Below are 23,082 nucleotides of genomic sequence, written 5' to 3'. Positions count from 1 at the left end.
AAATGGCAATGGCGAGCAGGTGTTTGGCCACTCTGCCCCAGCCCCCAATACCAGCCTCAGTGGCTGCGGGACACCCTCTCCATCCAAGCCCAAGCAGAAACCCACCTGGCGGTGTGAGGTTTGCGATTACGAAACCAACGTCGCAAGGAACCTCCGAATTCATATGACCAGCGAAAAGCACATGCATAATATGATGCTTTTGCAGCAGAACATGAAGCAGATCCAGCATAACCTGCACTTGGGCCTCGCCCCGGCAGAGGCAGAGCTTTATCAGTACTACCTAGCCCAGAACATAGGCCTGACCGGAATGAAGCTGGAAAACCCTGCCGACCCGCAACTGATGATCAATCCATTCCAGCTGGACCCGGCGACAGCGGCTGCCTTGGCACCAGGACTTGGTCAGTATTTACTGCTTTTCTGCACTGCTCTTAGTTTCTAATCACATTTTGATTTGGCGTGATACGCCCAGATAAAGTGGTGAGTGCCAACAAATTGGGGACCGTTTACTAGAAGGGACTTTCTCTTTCAGCTGGATAATGAAACCATTTGTGCCTTACTTCAAACCTGAATTAACTCCAGAGAGGAAGGAGTTAAGGGATGAAGGGCAGCATAAGAGGTGCCGGCAAACTCCCTCTTCATTCAGCAGGTTGATTAACAAATGCTGATTTGCATTAGTTGCCCTACAGTTATTAGTTGTACCTTATAGGGCTTGTAGCATCAGTCCCAGCCAGCATTCCCTAAAATATCCAACGTGAGCTTCCAAAGGGTATACCGTTATTTTTAATCAAACATTTTGAAAAAATATTTTAATGTCTGTGATTGAAGGCAGTTAAACTAACAGTAATACCGTTACCTTATCCCAGGTATTTGGCAGTAGATTACAGGCACGCGGGCGGTATTAGCCAAATCTCATCAAGCTTTTAGACAAATTGCAAAATAACAATTAGTGCTTATGTAAGTTTAGCTAGGCTCTTAAATTGCAAGCACGTGACTGTTTTGTTATGGTATTGATCAACTTTCTCGCCCTCGAAAATACAAATTTCAGAATGACATCATGCCCAGTAGGAGTAATTAAAGCTATCTGATGAGGGAATTTAGAAGTTGAAAGGGATGATTGTAATTGATCCTGATTCAATCCTATTACAGCTTTTTATAGTTTAAGCTCTAGAGAAAGCACATTCCTTGTCAAGACTTTATTTTACAGATTCCTTTGTGTGTGCTGTGTTTTCTAGTCTCTATTTTTCCTTTTAATTTTTTTTTTCCTGTAGTAAATAATGAGCTGCCGCCTGAAATCCGGCTTGCCAGTGGTCAGCTAATGGGTGATGACCTGTCCCTCCTTACTGCAGGAGAGCTGTCACCTTATATCAGTGACCCAGCACTGAAGCTATTCCAGTGTGCTGTTTGCAACAAATTCACCTCTGACAGCCTGGAGGCCCTAAGTGTGCATGTGAGCAGTGAGCGCTCTCTCCCTGAAGAGGAATGGAGGGCTGTAATTGGAGATATCTACCAGTGCAAGCTCTGTAACTACAACACTCAGCTCAAAGCCAACTTCCAGCTCCACTGCAAGACTGATAAACATATGCAGAAATATCAACTGGTGGCTCACATTAAAGAAGGGGGCAAAAGCAATGAGTGGAGGCTGAAGTGTATTGCCATTGGCAACCCCGTTCACCTGAAATGTAATGCCTGTGACTACTACACCAACAGTGTGGATAAATTACGCTTGCATACCACCAATCACAGGCATGAGGCGGCCCTGAAGCTCTACAAGGTAAGCAGTGACATCCATTTCCGTTGGCACAGAGTAGAGAAGGGAATTAACTGTTTCAGAGCTTGGAGCACAAATCTGCAAGTTAGGAAAGAACGAGGAAAAAAAAAATAGAAGGGCAAGGTACACAGTTCCTGCTTAACGTTACTAAACGTATTTTGGGATACATGGATTTGGAGAATGTGTTTAAAAGATTTGCCATATGTCCCTTTTATACCTATGTCGGTGGCATTGATTGCTTTACTGGTTTCCCGGAAATAAAAGAACCTTTCTGAGTATTTTCACCTATAAAATAATACTGTTCTACTCCTTTTATTGATTGATGAGAAACAAACACACATGGCACGACTCTTGGCTAAGTGTTCATGGTTATAGGGAACAGATCGCGAAAACCGTGCTACTTCGTGAATGCATCATCTTTTGTTGTTTGGTGTCTGTCAACAGGGGCGATCTAAACACAGTGTGTGTGAGTGAGTGTGTGTGTGTTCCGTTGTTGTTTTTCTGTAAGTTTTGAGTAAACACATTTTCGCTTAGCATCAGTTCAAGGTCTTCCACTTAACTCAGTTGTTATTTTGCATGACCTTACCCCCACTGGGAGTGGAGCAAATAAAAATGTTCATTAAATGGCAAATATACTTTTATCTTTCCTGGGAAAAACAACTATGCAGATGTAATGAATATGTGCAACTGGTGAACGCCATTGACTACACAACTTGTCTTGACTTTTTCTAAACCCTAATTACTGGTTAATTTATTTTGTGAGTTTGTTTACTGAGTTGGCTGGACTGTCTTGGTTCTTGTACAAATGTAACAGATTCATTTCTATGATGAATAACTTGGTAACTTATTAAAAACTTCTTTTGTCTAGAGGATATTAAAATTCAGAAAATATTGCAAACCATTAGTCATTGTAACAAGCTCTAAATATGATTACAAAATCCATTTTGCAAGTGTTATCTATTGATTTATACTAGAAATCAGTGATAACTATACTATCAGGAGTCAACCAGCGATTAGAATACCTATGGCTTTTCTAATACTATTTCAGACTATAAACACACAACAGAAAGGGCAGATTGTGGATCTCTGGAGCAGGTGCAGGAATTATTTATTTGGGTTGGGCTGGCACTATTAGTTTGGGTTGTTTCTTGAAGTTCAAATTCTAGATTGAGGTACTGAGCATAAAAACCTAAAGATGTGGCGTGAGAATCTGTAACATTGTTCCTGTGATATCGGTGCTCTGTGGATCAATAATGAAAGCATTAGATTTGGGTTACACAGTTTGAGGGGAGTACAAGCCCTAATGTAGGATGGCAAGCTTCTAAGTTGATGGTATTGAAAATATAATAGAAAGGATTAATTGTATTATAATTCATAGGTTTTACTGTTCAATTGTCAACTTTTTTTTTTTTTCCTGTTGATACCTGACCTATTAAAACTTTTAGAATACCTAGGAGGAAAAAAAAACAACAAACATTAAGTTTGTATAAATAATAGATCTCGACCCTGGGAGCCATATAGAATATTCATGAACTGTGTTTATATTCACGCAGCTCCTCTAACACTTTAAATTAACATGTTGTGAATAGAAGATATAAATGTACAAATTTTTCTATTTTATTGATCTCATGTGGGAAGCTAAAGAAAGGTAGAGTGTTACTGTTTATTTTCTCAGGAAAGGTTGTTTAATCTAATTGTTTGATGATTATTTAAACGTGTGTGTATTAAGTTTATCCATTCTTTCCATGAGTATGAGTTGATCTCACTATCTGCAGAACAATTTGCTAAGTGTCAGAGTTACTCTTGAAGTTTCTTTTCAGGGAGAGTTGGATATTGCCCTCGAATGTAACAGGCAAATGAGATAAAAGCTTGTTTATAAAGAGGGCTTTAAGGCAGAGAGCTTTAGATCCCAGAACCAAAGGATATATGTATTCTCCCCTTAAAAATGTTATAAAGGCATATAAAAATTTACTTGTCCCCCACTCTGCTTTGTTTATCTCTTAAATACTCAAGAGTCTTTGTAGCATAGTGCTTAAAAATGATCAGCCAACAAACAAAAGCATACTTTGAACAAACTTACCTTGAATTAAAAGAAGATTGAGGAGGTAAATATTTGAGCTATGGAAACTTGGTATTAGATAATCGAACTATATTATTTTGCATTATCCTTCAAGGAGTATTCATTATTTCCAGTAGTAACTAGAAAAATGCTCTAGAGTAGTAGTGTGTTGAGGATGCCTTTTCGAAACTGATTTACAGAAACTGAATGAGTCAGATATAGAGAATTTTCAAGTGTAGTAATGAGAATATTAGCAAGCTTGGTCGGCTTATGTCGGCAAAATGAAATTGCTTCATAAGTAACATTAATTGCTTTTAAATGAGAACCTAACAAATTGGCCTGGGCCTGGGAAGAAAAAAGTGATGGTTTGTAATAGGCTAAAATATTAAAATTAGACTTAAAATAGTTTCTGAGTTAATGACTAGACAATAATCTCCTATATAAAATTCATTTTCATTAGAGTTTAATTTACATCATTTTGCATCGTGAATTATTCAGACTTTAAGGGAAAGTGACAAGTAGCAGTTATAAGACAAATACAGAGCTGTGAGAAAACAGCTTTCCTCGTTATTGACAACATATTGATTCATAACACTCTAAATGTGGTTATGTGTCAGTTCGATTTGAATGGACCACTTTACCTCTTGCATTGTCAACCTGGAGCAGTATTACTAAAAGAAGTGTGTGTCCTTCTTCCAGTTTAAGGAGGTTAAAGGTTAAAGGTTAGGGGTTAGCTTAAAAGCATCATCTGCCTAGCTGCTTAACTTTAAACTGATCAATTTAATGAAAATCTGTTTTACAGATGTTGTTTTAATGTATTTGGCAGGATTTAAGCAGCTTTAACATTAGACGTATGCTAGTAAAAATTATTTCTTTATTTGACCAGAACAACACCTTTCCTTTTATGTTTAAGGTAGAAGGCTTGTGGGTTATGGTATTTTGGCAAAGAACCCAGAGGCAGAATGTGTTGATGATCTTTCCATATGGACTCAAAAAAAGAATACCTTTATGTCTATTGCTAACGATGACTGCAAAAACAAACAAAGCTGTATTCATTTTTTGGCAGTATTATTTTCCTTAGAATTTTTTTTTAAAGGGATTTTGTTATTGTTAAGGAAATCTTACTTCTTCAAGCACAATTCTCTCAAGTGCTAAGCACTATTAAATTTTGATTTTTCCTCCAGAAATTTTAATGGTGAAGCAAAATTGGTCTAGGAAATTAAAACAATAAAATGAAACTACAGATTGCCCTTCATCTTCTCTTCCCATGTGTAAAAGCATATTTAAAGTGAGGTTAACAAATGCTGAGTGCACAGATAGCTACAAGTCAGTGTTGTAAAGTGTGCACGTGTGTTTATCTATATCAACATCTAGATCTAGATATGATGCAAAAGCAGTGTTTCTTAGCTAACTACTGAATTAGATTTGATTATATTCTTCCAATTTCACACCTTTGCATCCTCTACATATTTTTGTCAACTGATATTCACATGATAAGTCCTCATAATTTGTAGAATGAATACGTGAATAACAGAGATATGTATTAAGGAAACCCCTTTACTTCCAACCCTCATTTTTTTTTTAAAGCATTACAATTGGTCTACCCTTTAACTGATCCCAAACTTCTTCTAAAGAATAGAGTAAAAAGATATAATGAAAGCCACTTAGCGCTACACATTCAAACCAAAGAAGAACATATACGACTTTGGCCATATTTCAGTTTTACAGTTTAGTTTAGTCCCAGAACGGATAAGACCTTGCAGCCAGCTGATTGGTCTACCCCCATCCTATGCAGGGCTTGCAAATCCTCTTGCCACACCTGCACTTCAGCTGCTCTTATAATATTATATGTATTTTTAAGTGAGGTGTTCACAGCTTTGCTGGTTCAAAGTCAAAAGCTTAATTATACCAGCCTTTTTTCTTCCTGCATCTGCTAGTAGTGAAGCAGAATAGTCTGTCTGAATTCCATAATGCTATTTTCATATTTGGATTTCAAATTGGCTGAGAGCAGTGAATGAATCGCTTGTCTCCATGGTGAGCAAAAGAACACACGTGGGACTTAGTCCTAGGTAACTTTTAGTGTAACATTCCCCCAAGGAACATTTTTGGAGTTTTCTCATTATCCGTGTTATGGATGAAAGCATCCGGGTTAAGAACTAAAATCAAGGTGTGGGGGAGGGTCACAGAAGAGAATGCAAGGAGCCACATTGGGAAAAGTATGTGGAAGGGAAATAAAAAAATGGAATAATTAGCTTCACCTACTTTTTTGCATTTTTTTTTTTTACTAGTAGGAATAATAACCCGATCAGTTTGGAATTAACAAAGAATCACAAGCATTTTCATTTCAATAGGCCTGAGTCCAACTTCGCAATTTAAAATCAAATATACCAGATATGTACCGTTTCAATTATTGAACTGTCATTGTCCCGGTGTGATGGTAAAAGAGGTCAGGAGATTGTGTGGTACACATTTGCATAAAAGTCATTGTGCAAAAGGAAATTGGAATATGTGTGTGTATCTAAGAAACCAAAAACAGGTTTTTCTTAATCTTTTTCTAGTCATTTGTTTAGATGAAGAAAGCTGTTTTCAGAGATAAACAAAAGTTATTCTTTTCTGTTGCTAAACATTAACCTGAATATGGAAATTTTTACACTTTTTGTATTGGTTTCAGATTTATGTTTCTTTCAAGGTTGAAATGCGGTGTGAAATTTAATTCCAGGTGCAGGATTTCTTTTTAAAAAAAGTAATCACAACTCAAATTATTCTGTTGTATTCTCATACAAAAAGACAAGGCAGAGGTTGAAAAAACAGTTTCTGTGGTGAAACAATACAGCTTGCATAATACTTATAACTAATAAATACGCAGATCAAACGGAAAGGGGCTGGTTAGCTAATAGCAACTAATAAATCACTAGTGTTTTCAGATCGCAACGTAATTGGCCAGCCCTATCTGCTACGTCTACTTCTGTTTTTAAGCCTGACATTTGCTGAAGCACAGCCATGTGTTATAACACGGCTACTCCAGCACAAATATGGACTTTCTCACTGCTTTCACATGGCAAGTAATATATTACATCGTGAGCTGAGAACACTCTTTGTATTCCTGTAGAAAAAAAATGACTAGAAATCTGTCTATCCAAATATAAAATATATATGTTAATACCCATCAACCCCTAAAAGGATTACTTTAGACCCAGCATTAGCAACTTACTACATCCATGTCAGAATAGATAAAATGATTCTTAGTGTGTGAAATTGTTAACAAACCCAGGCGAAATTTAAAGGGAGCAAAGTGTGCGAAGGAATCCTCCTATTTTATTTTCAACCTGTCTTTCCTTAACCAGTGCTAGCATCTCCCTGTGGGTCAGGCACACGCTATTATGCTCTTCTCTGTTTCTCTGAAATCCTTCCTATTTTATGCCACCTAGACCTTCTCTTCATGGAAATGCTCCATGTTGCGAGATTGCCCATCTAATTCCCCAAAGAAAACTAGCATTCCCCTAATTAAGGGGAAAGAAGCCCTTTCATAAAAGCAGAATAGTGCCTCCAAAGAGTAAATGACTTTCAAGTCTTTCCCGGGATGCACTTTGTTTTAAAGGAACTGCTTAATCTGGATGAAATTCGAATGTGTGAGGGGGTGTAGTGATTTTGTCAGGGATGGGGATTGGGTAGGGTGGGGCCCCACTCTAGGAGCTTCTCTCACTCATCCCCTCCTGAACACACACCACCCCCCACACATCATACTGCCCCTCATCTCAGAGACACAGTAAAAAATTTGACACTACCATTCTCTTCACTTCAGGACCATGTCAACTCATACTTGATGATTTATGTTACGGTTTTTGTCGAACTCGTGTTCATCCTGTCTCATGTGAAGTGTAGGTATGGTTCAACCCAAAGTAGTAAATCGCTTCTGTGTCACCCACCCTGAGGTCATTTAGGTAATGCATACAAAGGTGTTACCTCATAATTAATGTGCTCTGCCTGTGTGCTTCTTTGGCTTCAATTTAATAGTCCCTGTCAGTGGAGCTTGTTTAAAATTGCTGAAATGTTCAAATGGGTGCTGGGATGCCACGCAGTAATGCAGCCAGAGTCATATGTTAACCAGGCCTCGCGCTGCTGAAAGGGTCTTGGCCCGGGGTGGAGTGAGGAGGAGCTGGCATGTGCATAATGACCGTGGTTCTGCTTCCAGAACATCTGGCCTGCCTGAGTTCTACTGGAAATGCTTTACCAAGTTTGCTTTGAGTCTGAGCCTCTGCTCAGGCTGAGTTCAATTAGACGTGGAGATTTGTTCATTATTCAGATAATTCAAGCCTTAAAAGGCACTTTTCCCAAATTATCAGTGTATTTCAGGAGAGCTTATGATGATAGGATTTATTCAAATAAGAGTGGCCGTCGTGGCAACAGCCCCCTGTAGCCTATGAAGAAACATCTTCACAGATCCTGTAACCTCAAAGGAGTGTGGTGATTGGTATAGGCACAAAGGCTAAAGTTCTGTTTGCAGAATGCCTGAATGATATCCCAAGTCTTGCTTCTAATAAATACAGAAACATTGATGGAGCGCTTACTATGTGCCGGCTCAGTCTCTCGATGGAGGTTGTGTTCCCTTAACGTGGTAGGGTATAAGCCATCTTCTCTAAAAGGTGATGCTTCTGGACTCACTCTGTTCTTCCAGTGTGGCAGGAATATTAATAAAATTGAGGTTTGAACCCCATATAACAACCATCAAAAGCTTCCATGTTTTTTTTTTTTTTTTTCTTTCAACAATGGCTAGTCAAAGGACTGTGACTGCTCTCTTGGGTCATCAGTAGTTGCAGAGCAATGCTATTTGATTATCTTGACTTCCTCTTATTGCCCTCTTGCATTGCAGGACTTTATTGATCTGCTTTAGACAGGGTTATGGTGGGAATCTAAGGCAGTACAGCGCTTTTTCTATTAGTTGGAACATTCGTGTTCTTCACACGTGAGGATGATGCTACTGACGCATTACCTAGAAAACGAAGAAGAAAACCACTTAATAAAGAATGCAAAACGTCAGATTACAACTTCAGTCAACTCCCATATAGGATCAGGATGCTAATTTAGTTTGACTCCTGAAGAATCTTTATAAGTTCAGTTTATAATACTGTCAGTCAGAGTTCTGCTTAAAGATAGATTATTACAAGAACCAGGTTGTTACTATCATAGATAATGATAGTTGCATGTGGCAATGTTTTATTTCACTTGGTTTTATAATCTTATGTTAATACTCTAATTTTCTCATCTTTAAGGGAAAGTACTTTTGTGGCCTTGAGTATAATACTTACATATATTTTATAAAATATGTACATGTCAATATCAAAGTATATTGGACCATATTCTTAAAACTTTATTGATTCAGATTTTTCTAAAGCCTTTCTTTCACTGGAAATGTTAGCTAGCATAGAAAAAGCATCTCTCTCTCTTCTTGTGGCTTACAGAATAAATGTCAAGGTTGTATTTTCCCATTAGGCAATTTTTAAAGAATAATGTAGAGGAAGGTTAAGGTTGAAAAATTCTTTGTCTCATGCTATCTGCTGATAAAATTAGTGGAATGCAGAGCTGAAAATGGAAAGAAATGAGCCATTGATAGGCTCAACTGTATCGCTTGACTCAAGTTTGGAAGGGAAGCTTTTAAAGTTTTAAAATATTGATTTTTTTTTCCATCCATGAATATGTGTCCTGTATCAAGAAAAGCCTCGTCTGTAAAGAGAGTTGGCAATTGATTGTCTATATATGATTTATGAGATATTGGGAAGAAATCTTACCAAAATATTCCTTCTCCTGATGGCAGATACTCTGTCAACAGTAAAACCCTATTGATAATTGACTTACTCATTTATTCACTTAAAAAAGTGACACAGGCTGACAACAATCACAATAAGGTAGACTTCTTACTTGCATTATCTCATTCTACTCTTCCTAACAGTTATATGTTACTGTTTCTATTTTGACCTAATGGGAAACTGAGATTCAGAGCAAAATGCCTGACTTAAGTCCTCACAGATAGAGCCTGAGCTGGAGTTCTAGCCCACATTATGAGATGCTGCTTAATAGGAAAACTTTTTATTGTGCTTGAGGATAGAAAGAGCAGAGAGTGGGACAGAAAAAGGAAGGCCAGAGCGCTGGAGGCAAACCTAACAATTTTGTCTAGGGCTTAATCATTTTGAAACCCACTTTTTAAAAAGATTTTATTTATTTATTCATGAGAGACACAGAGAGAGAGAGAGAGAGAGAGAGAGAGAGAGAGAGAAGAGAGGCAGAGGGAGAAGCAGGCTCCATGCAGGGAGCCCGACATGGGACTTGATCCCAGGTCTCCAGGATCAGGCCCTGGGCCGAAGGCGGTGCTAAACCACTGAGCCACCTGGGCTGCCCTCGGAGCCCACTTTTATTCCTTCAAGTTAGCATTAGCAGGCTCCTTTAAAAATGTGGCAGATGCAGTGTAACACAAGAGCCGGCCAGGATGAATGCAGCCAACTAGAAGGTCGAACTTCACACCTGTTGGGGAGAAACTGCTGGTTGCCTGCAAAGCTCCTGGCACAACGGAGTTCTTTCGCTTTAAGGAAACTTCCTTTTACTGGCATTTTTGGGTGTTTGGTATATTAAATAGAAAGAATTAATAGAATATTTATCACTTCTAATGCCTGAGCTCTCCGGGCTTGCAAGTGAAGCACCTCTGGAAGCTGCACGCATTCATTCAGGTCACCAGGGTACTTGAACAGTAATGTACTAAATGGTACCCCGCTGATCTGAAAGAGGGAATGTGCCTCCCGAAGCATTAACTTCCCAAACAGGAACAACTAAAGCACAGTCTACTGTCTGCCCAGAACTCCATTCCCTTTTCCTGGCATCTTGATAACTACTGGAGGAAGACTTGTTCACTTGCTCCTCTCTTACTTACCTAGTTTTTAAAAAATTTTCTCCTTTTGATTTATTATTAATATTATTATTATTTTACTTTTATCTTTCACTTCGTACTTTGATCCATTTTCATTACAAGGTTTCAGAAAAAAATTTTTTTCACCATATGTTTCTAATGCACTCCTTTCCTCTCTCTCCTGAAAATTTTGTTAATGATTCCAACGTAAAGCTCCAAATCTTGTTAGAACTGTTTGCATCGACTTAATTTAAGAGATGCTTGCCTTCCTAAATCTGGCTACCTCTCCCTGCAGAAAAAAGTGTCAGTTGTTGACGTCGCTGCCATTGACCACATTCATTAATGAAATCTTCTTTTATTGAAAAATGAGAATAATCTTAGTTTTGAAATGACAAAATTGTTAGCAATACAGAAGCTCTCAATATCTGAACTGGTGTTTGTGAAGCATGCAAGGACAGTCTGTTCATTATAACGTTGTAATGTGTGGTACCTTTCAAAGGCTTCAGATATTTCTCACTATTCATTTGGCAAGCCTGAAAATAACACTAGCACATGTCCTTAGGGCCTAAGATCATGGTAAGAAATCAGGTAGTAGGTCTGATTGCCATCACCTCTGAAAAAGTGTCAGTTTACAAGGAAACTCAACATATATTAGCACTTACCACTGAGCAGTAAGTGACAGCAGACATGGGGAGGGGGAGGATGATTCATTATTTTCATACCAAATGAATAGTGTTGTTTTTAAAAATAAGATTAACATGCTAAAAGAGGAATTATGCAAACCCCAGGATATATCTTTTAGAATTTTGTTGGTTTGTGAATCTATGTTGCATAGTACTTTAGAAGGCAGAAAACTATCTCCTATTTGCCGTGTGATACTATCACTACTTTTTAAACAGAGGCCCCTCAGTGTCCTTTGAGAAATAATTTGGCTAAAAGCAAGTTCTGGGTTATTATTACTTTTCATTTATTATAATTTTTATTAGCACATTAAGTAATTAAAAAAACACATTTGGATGAAACAATGGTACCAAGTTTTTTCCATGACTATTCCCTAAGAAGAATAACCAAACTCATAACCAAGTTCCTGAAAAATAGGCCCAAAGGGAATATATAAATAACTTTTTTCCCAGAGAAATACTGTTGTGGGCCTTCATAATTCCTTAAATATTAGAAAAATGAAGATGGGGTTTAGGAAGAATTATTTAGTTTTTAGAGTGTTCATTTTCAACACAGAGGATAATAACCATCTTTAAGTCATAAACGCAGAAACGTATTCCTAATTGCTTACTTTTGTAAACATTTCTTTAGATATGTGTTTCCAGATAGATCATCAGGTATAATATTTACTTATAAGTCTTTGTGGCATGTGCTAGGTCTTTTTATTCCTTCTTCTTCTTCTTCTTTTTTTTTTTTTTTAAAGATTTTTATTTATTTATTCATGAGAAACACAGAGAGAGAGCACGGCAGACACAGGCAGAAGGAGAAGCAGGGAGCCTGACATGGGACTCGATCCTGGTACTCCAGGGTCATGCCTTGGGCCAAAGGCAGGTGCCCAACCGATGAGGCACCCAGGGTTCCCCCTTTTTATTTCTTCTTGTAGTACTGTGTCTACCCCTCTAATTATGATGGTTTGATAACTTATTGGAAAACCATTGATGCAGAAGTATCTTGAGACATATGTTAACACTTTTCCAAAAGGTGAACAATTTAATTCTTTATCAATGGGTGTAGAAAAATGTGGATATATTCAGGTCTCATGTGTTAAGATTGAAAAGGCAAAATGCCAGTACTCCAGGAATGTTTTCAGTGAATATCCAGGGACATGGACTTATACTTATTTTACTCCAACTCCTGGAAAAAAAAATACATGCCTGTGTGCATGTGTGTAAGAGAGAAAGAGAGAGGAAAAAATAAGAATACAGTATATGAAGACTTATTTTTTTAAAAATTGATGAAGATCATGAGTTAATCATTAATACCCACTTACTCGGTTTTAAAGTAAATGGCAGAAATCTCTTCCTGCATATTGTAAGTGTTCTCAGTCTCTAGAGATAATAAACCTTTGATGATGTTGTGCAAGACTCGTCAGCAAGCACTGAAATCAGGTCTGTATGTACACATGACTAATCAAAGGTTCAGGGAACAGGATATGATTTGGTAAAAGTGATAGGTTCTCCAAAAAGTAAATGGCCTCACTAATTGTGGGAGCACATAAAGCCTTTTTTCTCCCTTACAAAAGGCAGGCCCTGGTCCCCCATTGGAGCAGATATCTCTTCACAGAACTTTCAGCACTAAGTGTTTTTTTAAAGTGTCTTTAAAAGCAAAGGTGTTCTCAAATTAATGCCTACCTAATTAGTGCTCTATACTTTATCTAAAAGTCACAACAGATATCAGAAGACATTTAGACTCAGAATGATCCTTGAAATTCAGGGCATTGGGTAACCAGGACAAATATCTTCTTAAGTTGGTCAAATGTAAGATGTCTACAGTGGGAAAATGATGGAATAAGAAAATGATGGAATTAGAAAATGATGGAATTAAGCATGAAATTATATAGGAAAATGTGACCAAATGTTTCAAGAAATCAGTTCTAAATTAGAAAGGGAAGGGACTAAAGTTATATGCTGCAAAGCCTACTGTGTGAACAGTGTAATGAATGTTGAGACCATTTTCTTCTGCTTTGCTGCTTTTTAAGAATTTGCATATGTATTGATATATAATCGATATAGAATTCATATTTATTGAATATAATTGCTACATAACTCATTTCCCATGCAATTCAACCATTTAAATTACACAATGAAAGTTTTCATTTTTCTTTTTATTTTTTAAAGTAATCTCTTTGTCCAGAATGGGGCTTGAACTTATGACTCCAAGATCAAGAGTTGCATGCTCCCCTGACTGAGCCAGCTGGGCACCCCAGGATGAAATTTTTTTAAAAAAATATTCACAGAAGTATGCAACCATCACCATAATCAATTTTAGAACATTTTCAACACTCCAGAAAGAAATCCTGTCCCATTTAGTCTACCCCCCATCGACCCCAACCAACCCTCCTCTCCTGGCCCTAGACAACCAGTAGTTGCTTTCTTTCTGTCTCTCTAGAGTTGCCTATTCTGAACATTTCATATAAATGGGATCATACCATCTGTGGTGCTTTATGACTGACTTCTCTCACTTAACATAATATTTTCAAAATACATCCATATTGTAGTATATATCTATATTCATACCTTTTATTTTATTTAATTTTTTACTTTTTATTGAATTTCAATTCAGTTAACATATACTGTATTATTAGTTTCAGGGGTAGAATTTAGTGATTCATCAGTTGCATACAACACTCAGTGCTCCTTACATCAAGTGCCCTCCTTAATGCCCATCACCCAATTACCCATCCCCCACCCACCTTCATACCTTTTTATATACGGAATTTCCATTGTATGGATAAACTGCATTTTATTTGTCCTCTCTTCAGTTGATGGGCATTTTGTTGTTTCCACTTTTTGGCTATTGTGAATAATGATGCTGTGAACATTTGTGTACAAGTTTTTATGTAGATAGATGTTTTCATTTTTCTTAGATGTATACCTGGGAGTGCCATTGCTGCGTCAGCAATCTCATGTTAGTTAACTGGACTGTCATTACTGCCAGTCACTTCTTATATTGTACCTGGTCAGCTCCTTCTTCCTTTTCCTTTAAATCTTTAAATATTACATTTTTTTTCCAATCTCTCAACCTTATGCATCATCTGCTCTACTTCGGCCGATGAATTCAGTAAGAAAATTAATACAGCATTTACTGAGCACTTACGAGGTGGCAGATATTCTAAGTTAAAAAAAATTAACTCATTAAATCAAACAGCAACCCTATTAGGTAGGTTCTATTATTATCCCCATTTTGAAGATGAAGAACTAAAACAATGAAATCTTAATTAATTTATCCATCATGGTAAGAGTGACAACAGAGTCAGGATTTGAGCTCATTTTGGCCGGCTCTAGCACCCACGGTCTTAAACAGGACAGTGTCACAGTGACGATCCTACCCTGAGAAGGATACCTGGAAAGGAAGACCTTGTTTGTGGCAGAAGGGATAGAAATAAGAGTGTAACTGTAATTGTCGATCTTCGGGAAGGATATGAATCCCCAGAGAGAGAAAAAGAGGTACTGATGAGATAGATAGAGATTGAAAGCCTTTGGGAGATGTAGTAGGATAGCAAATTAGAAAAATCACTGATAACAGCATATAGTTTAGGTCTTTTTTTTAAAGTGTCAGAATGTAAATTCTTTATTTGGTTCATAGAATGTTCTCTGAAAAAATATCTACAACTGAACTCTCCATATTTGTAGGAATGAAAAATTGGAATATTTTATGATAACTGAAGTTTACTGAAAGACGTGTTGTTAAGATTGATGTTCTAGTAATGCAGAAATGCTTGTTTGTTCTCATTTGTTAGAAACACATTGTGCTGGACCCCAGTGGTGAGTAAGACAGACACAAAGAGTATATGATTCCGTGCCTGTCCTCAAGGAGCTCACTAGTCTTTAGTAGAAAATATAGAATGCTTTTAAACTGTGCTTTATTTTCCCTTGTGATTTTGCCTTGTTAACAGCCTTTCTGAGTTCCAGAAGTTTGCAGAGACATTTTTAGTACTTTCTATAACACATTTTAGCAATGTTTACTCCTTTGTGTCATCTAGGAAGTTAATATTTAGATTTTCTGTGGTATTGGGGGAAAGAATTGGATTCTTGCCTCGCAGAACTTTAAGGGTGGTTGTTTGCTTCCACACCAGTAAAGATGGTTGTCCCATTATTGGGAAATAACATATAGTATCAGTATAATTTAAGTCTTCTCTTTCTTTGCCTCTCCCTCCTACTTATGTAATGTTTGTCAGCATGAGTATTATTTTTTCGTAATGGTAAAGAAATGGATAAACGGCAATATTACTTGGTGCTTTTTTTGGCCAACTAGGATATTTTTTTTTCTTTTCGTAGGTATAAAGACATAAGTATGTTTGTTTTTAGTATCTGATCTAATTAGTTATTGATAAAATAGTCTTAATATTTTTTGATAGTTATTTCAGGCATCATCCTCTTCCATTCAACAATTATTAATATTCCTTGAAGGTTTCAATTTCCGAAGACCTACTGATCTTCATAAAGTATTGACATGAGTACAGTGAGGTCAGGGGTTGGGCTACCAGTGTTCCTACTGTTAGAACATAGCCATTATATAATTTATTCTTTCTTTCTTTTTTCTTTTTTTTTTTTTTTATTGGTGTTCAATTTACTAACATACAGAATAACACCCAGTGCCCGTCACCCATTCACTCCCACCCCCCGCCCTCCTCCCCTTCTACCACCCCTAGTTCGTTTCCCAGAGTTAGCAGTCTTTACGTTCTGTCTCCCTTTCTGATATTTCCCACACATTTCTTCTCCCTTCCCTTATTTTCCCTTTCACTATTATTTATATTCCCCAAATGAATTTATTCTTTCTGTTTTATTATGAAAAAAACATTAAGGAGAAATTATATAAGAAAACATGATAGGCTCCCATATTATCTCAAGCTAAAAGAGTCTCTGGAATTGCTTTCTTGAGTCTAAAACACAGCAAAACAAAGATTGCCTATGTCAGCACTAATGTCTATGAATACCAACGAGCTTAATAAGCATTGACAAGGTAGGTATCACTTTCTGATACCCTCCCATTATGAATAGATTCGGGGAGCAGGGTGGTAGGAAGGTGTGGAGTGATGTCTCAGAAAAAGACAGTGAAAGAAGTGCACATCCAACTTTCCCTACATTTATGTCTATGTCTGTCTGTTTATCTCTGTGTAACTTAAGGAAGGAAAAAAGAAGGGATAGGCATTTTCTGTCTTAAAGTGTCCAACTGACTTTCTCACTCTTTATATGGTTTTTGGCAAGCATTTCTGTGCCTTAGTTAATATATTAGTAAATGGAGAGAGAGAGGAAAAAAAAACACTCCACTGAGTTCTGTAGATCTTAATTAAGGTACAAAAATAGCTTTGAAAAAAGACTTCTGAGATGAAAGCTTTTCTTATATGTGGAAAATATTACTCCTGTCTTGTCAGTGTATCTAGTCTATTGGCATTGCTTTTTTGTACTTGGAGACAACTTCTGCTTTTCTTATTATTGGTAAGACACTTTCCTTTTTAATTTCTATAAGTGCACTTGGTTACACTATTATATCTAGGACTTGTCATTCTTGAAAAGCCATTCTTAACTTTATCTCTCCAATTGGCCTTCAATTGAAATTTGCTTTGAAGAGGAATGTAGCTATACTCATCAACTTGAAAATGGGTAAATATAGCTCATAGAAAATAACTATTTGTGTATCCTTTTATGTGCCTTAACTTCTATATCCATTCTTTCTTAGAATTTTGCCCACAGAAAAGGAGCTATGTATTACACTTTTAAATACCAGTTTTCAAGTCTGCCAAGTGTGAATTTGCAAATGAGTAGTAGTAAGTGGAGCTCACAGCTGAAAAATGACTGTTAAAAGCTTCCATGTCTGGCATTAATTTTAGTTTTGCCTTTAGGCTGTTACCACAATTGTTTCATCTATACAATGGGTTCTGAGTTACATTATGATTAGAAAATTAGCTATAACTTAGCGGTCTTTGAGATCTGGTCTAAATGCGGTCATTTCTGTGGTTCTCAGAGCTGAATTTATTCTTAGCTTTAACAAGGGTCTTATCTTAAATTGCTGATGTACTTACACATAGATCAGGTTCCAAGTTTTCCATTGTTTTGTTCAATCCACAAATACATGTTTGTGTATTTTTCTTGTAAACAGGAAGCAGGGTAATATACCATATATAGGGAGACAGCTGAAAAACATCCCTTAATCCCTTGTGTTTGTTTTACTTGTTTGATATTAATCATTTCATTTATTCATTTACTGAGAACCCACTTTGTCAGGCTCTGTGCAAGGGAATAAGGATATAACATCAAACAAGAAAGACACAGGCTTTGCACTGGTAAACTTTATAGTTTAGTGGAGGAGACAAGCATTAAACACATCATCATGTTTTAGGCAAAGCAATAGTTAATTGCTATTGTAAACAAATAATAAGGTTTTTTATTATTAACACTAGTGTATTATTTGTGTTACTAGTATGTAGGTGTTTGTATAAATCAGACTCTTCTAATCTTAGAAGCAAGTGGAGAATTTGAATGAGACACTGTATGGAGGTATTTAAAAGAGTAGTTGGGGCCTGAACAGAATGGACATCACTAGATACTGCCTGTCATGCAGAAGAAGGCACCTACAAGGCTCAGTGGTTAAGCGTCTGCCTTTGGCTCAGGTGGTGATCCTGGCATCCTGGGATCCAGTTCCACATCAGGTTCCCTGTGGGGACCCTGCTTCTCCCTCTGCCTGTGTCTGCCTCTCTCTCTGTGTCTCTCATGAATAAATGAATAAAATCTTAAAAAAAAAAAAAAAAGAAGAAAAGAAACAGGCACTTACCACTGAGATTTTATCAGAGTACAAGCACTTTCAAACTTTTTTGAGTCATGAAATGCTTATATGAAAAGGCATTCTAGAAATGGCTGCATATCCAATTGACAGATTTGAGAATAGGATATGCAAGTTTGGTTGAAATGAAGCTGATCATTAGACTGGCTAGTACTTTGAAAACATACTAATTCCAAGGCCATGGCTTTTAGGGATGTATCCAGGAATCTCTTCATTTAAAGAGATGATCTTGAGGGACGCCCTGGTGGCTCAGCGGCTGAGCATCTGCCTTCAGCTCAGGGCGTGATCTCGGGGATCCGACATCTAGTCCCACATCAGGCTGACTGCCTGCTTCTCCCTCTGTCTATGTCTCTGCCTCTCTTACTCTCTCTCATGAGTAAATAAGTAAAATCTTAAAATAAAATAGAGACGATTTTGATAATCAGCCCGATTTAAGGATTGCTGGACTAGAAGATCGTGAAGATTCTAGTCTGTAGATCTACAGACTCATGAGAAAAGTCGTGAATGTGTGATCATACTCAGTTCAGCTCCATTCACATTTGTTCCTCCTGTGTTCAGAAGAGAAACTGTCTTCTAATGTCTTCTTGGAATCCCCTCCTTTCACACCCTAGGATTTTGCTAAAGTCTGCTGATGCTGCATATTCTGTCCAGACAAATCACGGAAAGCACTGCCCTTGTCTTCCTCATTGTGTTGCCTCTAAGGATGAGAGTCTGACATGTTTTGATATTTAAAAAATCCTATTTCAGTAGGAAAAATGGCAAACCTTTATAAAGAAAACCTTTCTGTACAAAACAGCTGTTCTTTTGTTGACGGTCTGGCACTTCAGTGAATTGTCGGGCCAAGAAACCGTTTCGGAGTCCAAAAGTTGGGTTAAAAAAAAAAAAAAGTCTAAGGCCCCTGGATTGAATTTTGTAGGAATATCTTTTTTGGTCAATTTTTGGAATCCTGCTTTGCTTCATCATAGTTGCAAAAATCTACTCTCCTTGTACACGAAGATATCCCCAGGCAGCAGATATATAGTCTATTTTCTGAACAGGAATCTTATAGGTCTCAGGAGAGCCAACTTCCACAGGCCCGCTGGGTTGTCTGCTCATTTGTAGCTCACTGTAATGATTCTGCAATTTTTTATTTTCTTGCTATTCTAGGAAGGCAGATCTTGAGGTTTGTTTTTGGAGCTTTACTTCATAATAGCATATATTTTCTCTTTCTGTTTCTCTCTGCACATATGGATATAGAAGTGTGGGTATGACATGTGCATGTATGTGTCTGAGGAGCGTATGGGTGTGTGTGTGTGTAGACATAGATGTATGTCTATTTCTTTATCCTGTTTATGAAAGAGAAGTATGTATAGTGTGTTCTTTAGTTTGACAATTTTCTTTTAATGATATCCCATATTTTCCTTTTCTCCAGAACATATCGTCTAATAGACATATACTGGTAGCTACAATGACAACCAAAGCTAAAAAGAAGCAGATAAATATGGTGCCCAATTTCATGAGCAACAGAATCTATATTGCCAAAACACATTACTCTGGAAAAGTTACTGTATTTAGTTACTGGCAAGCTAAAAACTAGATCTTTGTCTATTTCAGAAAGGAGGGTCTTTTTTTTTTATAGATCACCTTGAAATAATCAATCAGTTCTGTACAAGAGCTACATTATTAAATGTGGATGTACTGTAAACTACCAATGCCAAAGTGTACCTGAATCCCACTGGCCATATAGCTTATATTCCATGAGAAACCCAAACAAAACAAGCTCCCCCCTCATAGACTGAAAGAGTCATGCTAATAAAATAACTGGGTGATTTAGTTAAAAAATATATTTCAAGATATTGCTAATAATTTGATGGTCTTGACCAGTTACTTGAACCCAGTTGATACATATAGATCAGGATAGAAGTTTCCTGCCTTGCCTGAGGTGAGCCCTGGGCCTTTGGTTATTTCAGGGTAATGTTCAATGACCACACATAAGTGTACTATATATAAGTGTACCATAAAATAAAACCTTTTGAGGTTTGTGCTTAAGAAAAAGACATAGTACAGTATTGTATGTTTGTGTGACCTAAAGCATTTTGTTCTACTATGACAGACATATCATCCTCCTGTGCCAATATAAATGCAAGGACATTTCATAGTCATAATCTGTTAATACCAGTTAGCAGTGTCACAAATTAAAGCATTAGTGGATTTGTGTTGCTTGAGGAAGCAACTGATATAAAATACCAGGAGGTTGAAGGAGTGGGGCAGTTTATTGTAACATAATTCTGCATACCATGTAAAGGCTTCATGCCTGTTGGTGTGAAGCCTTTGAGTGGGCCTTCACAGAGAGCTCAAAGGGATAGTTCAGCATGCAGCAAATATATAATTAAGAAACATTAGGCTAGATACATTCTCAAAGAAATAATTTTGGAGATCAGCAGACAACAAAAATCAAAAGAGGATATTACCTTTTTTTTTTTTTTTTTTTTTTTTTTTTACAAGAAAAGACTTTACTGCTTTTTAAAAATGTACTTTTGTAGTACAGGCAAAAAAAAAAAATTATTCCCAGGATTTGAAAAAGGGCATTTTCTATAGTTGTGTTGTTTTGGGACTGTACTTAAATAAAAATTTAATGATGATTTTCAAAATGTACTTTTACAGGAACTACTGATAGTCCTGTAGCAGAGATTTTGGCCAAATTATTAATGGTGATTCTATCATGAAGGATACATAACTGTCTTATCAAGAGGCCTATAACCTAGGAGCATGGAAATGATTGTATAAATTATGGAAGGAATATTAGATTAAACTCCCTCTTTAATTTTAGTAGTGGTTTGAGAGAGTAATACATTTATTACTGTAGAGCATTTTGTATTTGCCTAGGCTTTTCAATGATTTTCATATTTCCTCTTTTTAGCCTAGATTATGGATATATTCTGAGAGAAAGTTATAGGGAATAACAATTATAGAGAATGAGAACCCATAGTTAAAATTATATGCACATTGAACTACAATGAGGGTATTAAAAGTATTTCATCCCATTTGTAAAATATCTTCCATGACTATGAAAGGGCAATATTTTTTCCAATTATATCTGCTTTAGCCTGCAAATGGATTACCTTATAAGAACTCTTATAAAGCAAAGAGTCCAAAAATAATTGAAAGTGTAAGGACAGATAAGCTGGGCATATAAAGGCCCTGAGCAAACTTCTCGCCATAGCATTCACAGAACGGGAAAAGAAAAGAAAAAAAAAAAAAAAGTTTATCTTAACTCCTGCTCAGGACCAGATGAACATTTTAACCCTTAGCGTCATGATGCTTCTTATTGACAGGGAGTACCTCCTGCATTACTTCTAGCCCCATTCTCCAATGTCTGGAAAGATTGCATTTTGACTTCCCCCATTATTAATAACCAGATTTGATCTTAGGCTGGTCCGAGGTCAGGCAGACTGGCCAGGTCAGCCTGTTTGTGTGTGTGCATGAACTGTGACATCTACTCAGAGTGACAGGTAAAGGATGAGGGTGGTGAAACAAGGGTGTTAGCCTTAAGCCCACCAAAAGGAGCTTCTTCCTCCTGGGAACAAAGATCCCTAGGGCTGTGGCCACCTTCTTTTCCCAAACCCTGGCTTTGCTCATAATGTTTCCGCTAATGATGCACTGTTGAAGAGAGCATTTGAGAAGAGGCAAATGATTTCAGTCATCTAACTAAAAACAATAATGCACATTTGCATGATCAGAACTTTTCATCAGATTTAACAGTATTTTATATGGATCAATTTCGCATGGCTTTTCCTTTTCTTAGGTAAGTGACTCAGGCACACTACAGTGTGGTATCTTTATATCTGAAATGCCCCCCATTTCACAAGTAAAAAATACGGAAGCTCTAATGAATATGGGACAAGACATATTTTAGAAACTAGATGAACAACTTTAGAAGCTCCAGATTTTTAGTATTTTTCTATAAAACGTATCAAATAAACCCATTTTTCAAAAAAAAAAAAAAATCTGGCCTCTTTCTGGGTAAAAATTCCTAAGAAGCTATTTGGTTCTTAATTGATTTTCTACGTCAGTTGTTCATTGAATAGATAAGTAGTGCCTGTGATATTTGATTACAGAGCAAGGCACCCATTTAACCTTCTGTTCTTTCCTGGCCAGGATTTCAAATACAATAGAACGTTCCTCCCTGAGGCTCAGCAGGATTAGACAGCTAGCGGTAATCCCTGATACGCTGAAATAGACCTGATAGAACTTCACCTCACTTGTTTAGGATTATGCTCATGAATTCCACTCACCCGGCAGCATTAACCCTTTAGGGACTTGGGCTGGGATATTTGATCAGTAAAAGCAGTAAATAAGCAGAGGCCTATTAATAAGTTCTAAACAGTTACACCTCATTTATTGGGCACAGTATAATCATAATTTTGAAGTTAGAACTGAATCGATGTTTTTTTTTCTGATATTTTGCTTCTTCTATATATGGGTCTCGAGATTTGTATTAACTTATCTTCCCACATATAATTTTGTTTAAGAAACTTTATGAAAAGTTCTGGTTTATAATAGCTTTCCCACCATGGTCACAGTTAAATCATCTTGTGGAGGTGAAGGATAAATGACTTCATATAAAGTAGTTCCTTGATAAGTCTAGGTTAACTGGAACCAAGGCAAGTATGAAAATCCCCAAACCTCATTTTAGCCAGGGGTTTCCAATCTCTTCCTTTTCCTTTCATTAGAGCAAATTCCATAGGTTTGAGTTTAATTTTCTCTCTTTCCCCTCTAGGGGATATGAAAATGAGCTAAGAAATGGCCAAAAGGCAGGAAATCAGTGGGTGAAAAAGAACTAGTAAAAGGTATAGTTAATCCACAAATTGGAAAGTCAGC

At 37.0% G+C, this 23,082-nt stretch overlaps 2 protein-coding genes across 25 annotated transcripts in view; one reads left to right on the top strand and one right to left on the bottom strand.

Annotated features, from left to right (window-relative positions):
* LOC144300474 (uncharacterized) overlaps nucleotides 1–8,017 on the bottom strand; it is a 76,195-nt gene extending 68,178 nt beyond the window's left edge. For 4 of the 22 annotated variants that reach the window (XR_013367143.1, XR_013367136.1, XR_013367139.1 and 1 more), the window contains exon 1: nucleotides 7,791–8,012. Coding sequence is in view for 1 of the 22 variants with exons in the window: in XM_077876502.1 (XP_077732628.1) it covers nucleotides 7,613–7,615 (3 nt within the window). In the remaining 21 variants the exon portion in view is untranslated. Of the gene's footprint in view, nucleotides 1–7,612; nucleotides 7,771–7,790 lie in introns of those variants that run through there. The other 18 variants (XR_013367150.1, XM_077876505.1, XM_077876504.1 and 15 more) reach the window with 11 other exon arrangements.
* Nucleotides 1–23,082, top strand: part of ZFHX4 (zinc finger homeobox 4) — a 181,687-nt gene that overhangs the window by 25,281 nt on the left and 133,324 nt on the right. For 2 of the 3 annotated variants that reach the window (XM_077876499.1, XM_077876500.1), the window contains exons 2-3: nucleotides 1–398; nucleotides 1,269–1,771. The exon at nucleotides 1–398 is cut by the window's left edge and continues 2,238 nt beyond it. In XM_077876499.1, coding sequence (XP_077732625.1) covers nucleotides 1–398; nucleotides 1,269–1,771 — 901 coding nt within the window. The remainder of the gene's footprint in view (nucleotides 399–1,268; nucleotides 1,772–23,082) is intronic. The other variant, XM_077876501.1, reaches the window with a different exon arrangement.

This window comes from Canis aureus, chromosome 28, assembly GCF_053574225.1.
Source record: "Canis aureus isolate CA01 chromosome 28, VMU_Caureus_v.1.0, whole genome shotgun sequence".
Classification (NCBI taxonomy): domain Eukaryota; kingdom Metazoa; phylum Chordata; class Mammalia; order Carnivora; family Canidae; genus Canis; species Canis aureus.
Note: the sequence above shows the minus strand (reverse complement) of the source record. Positions and strands in the feature narration are given on the sequence as shown.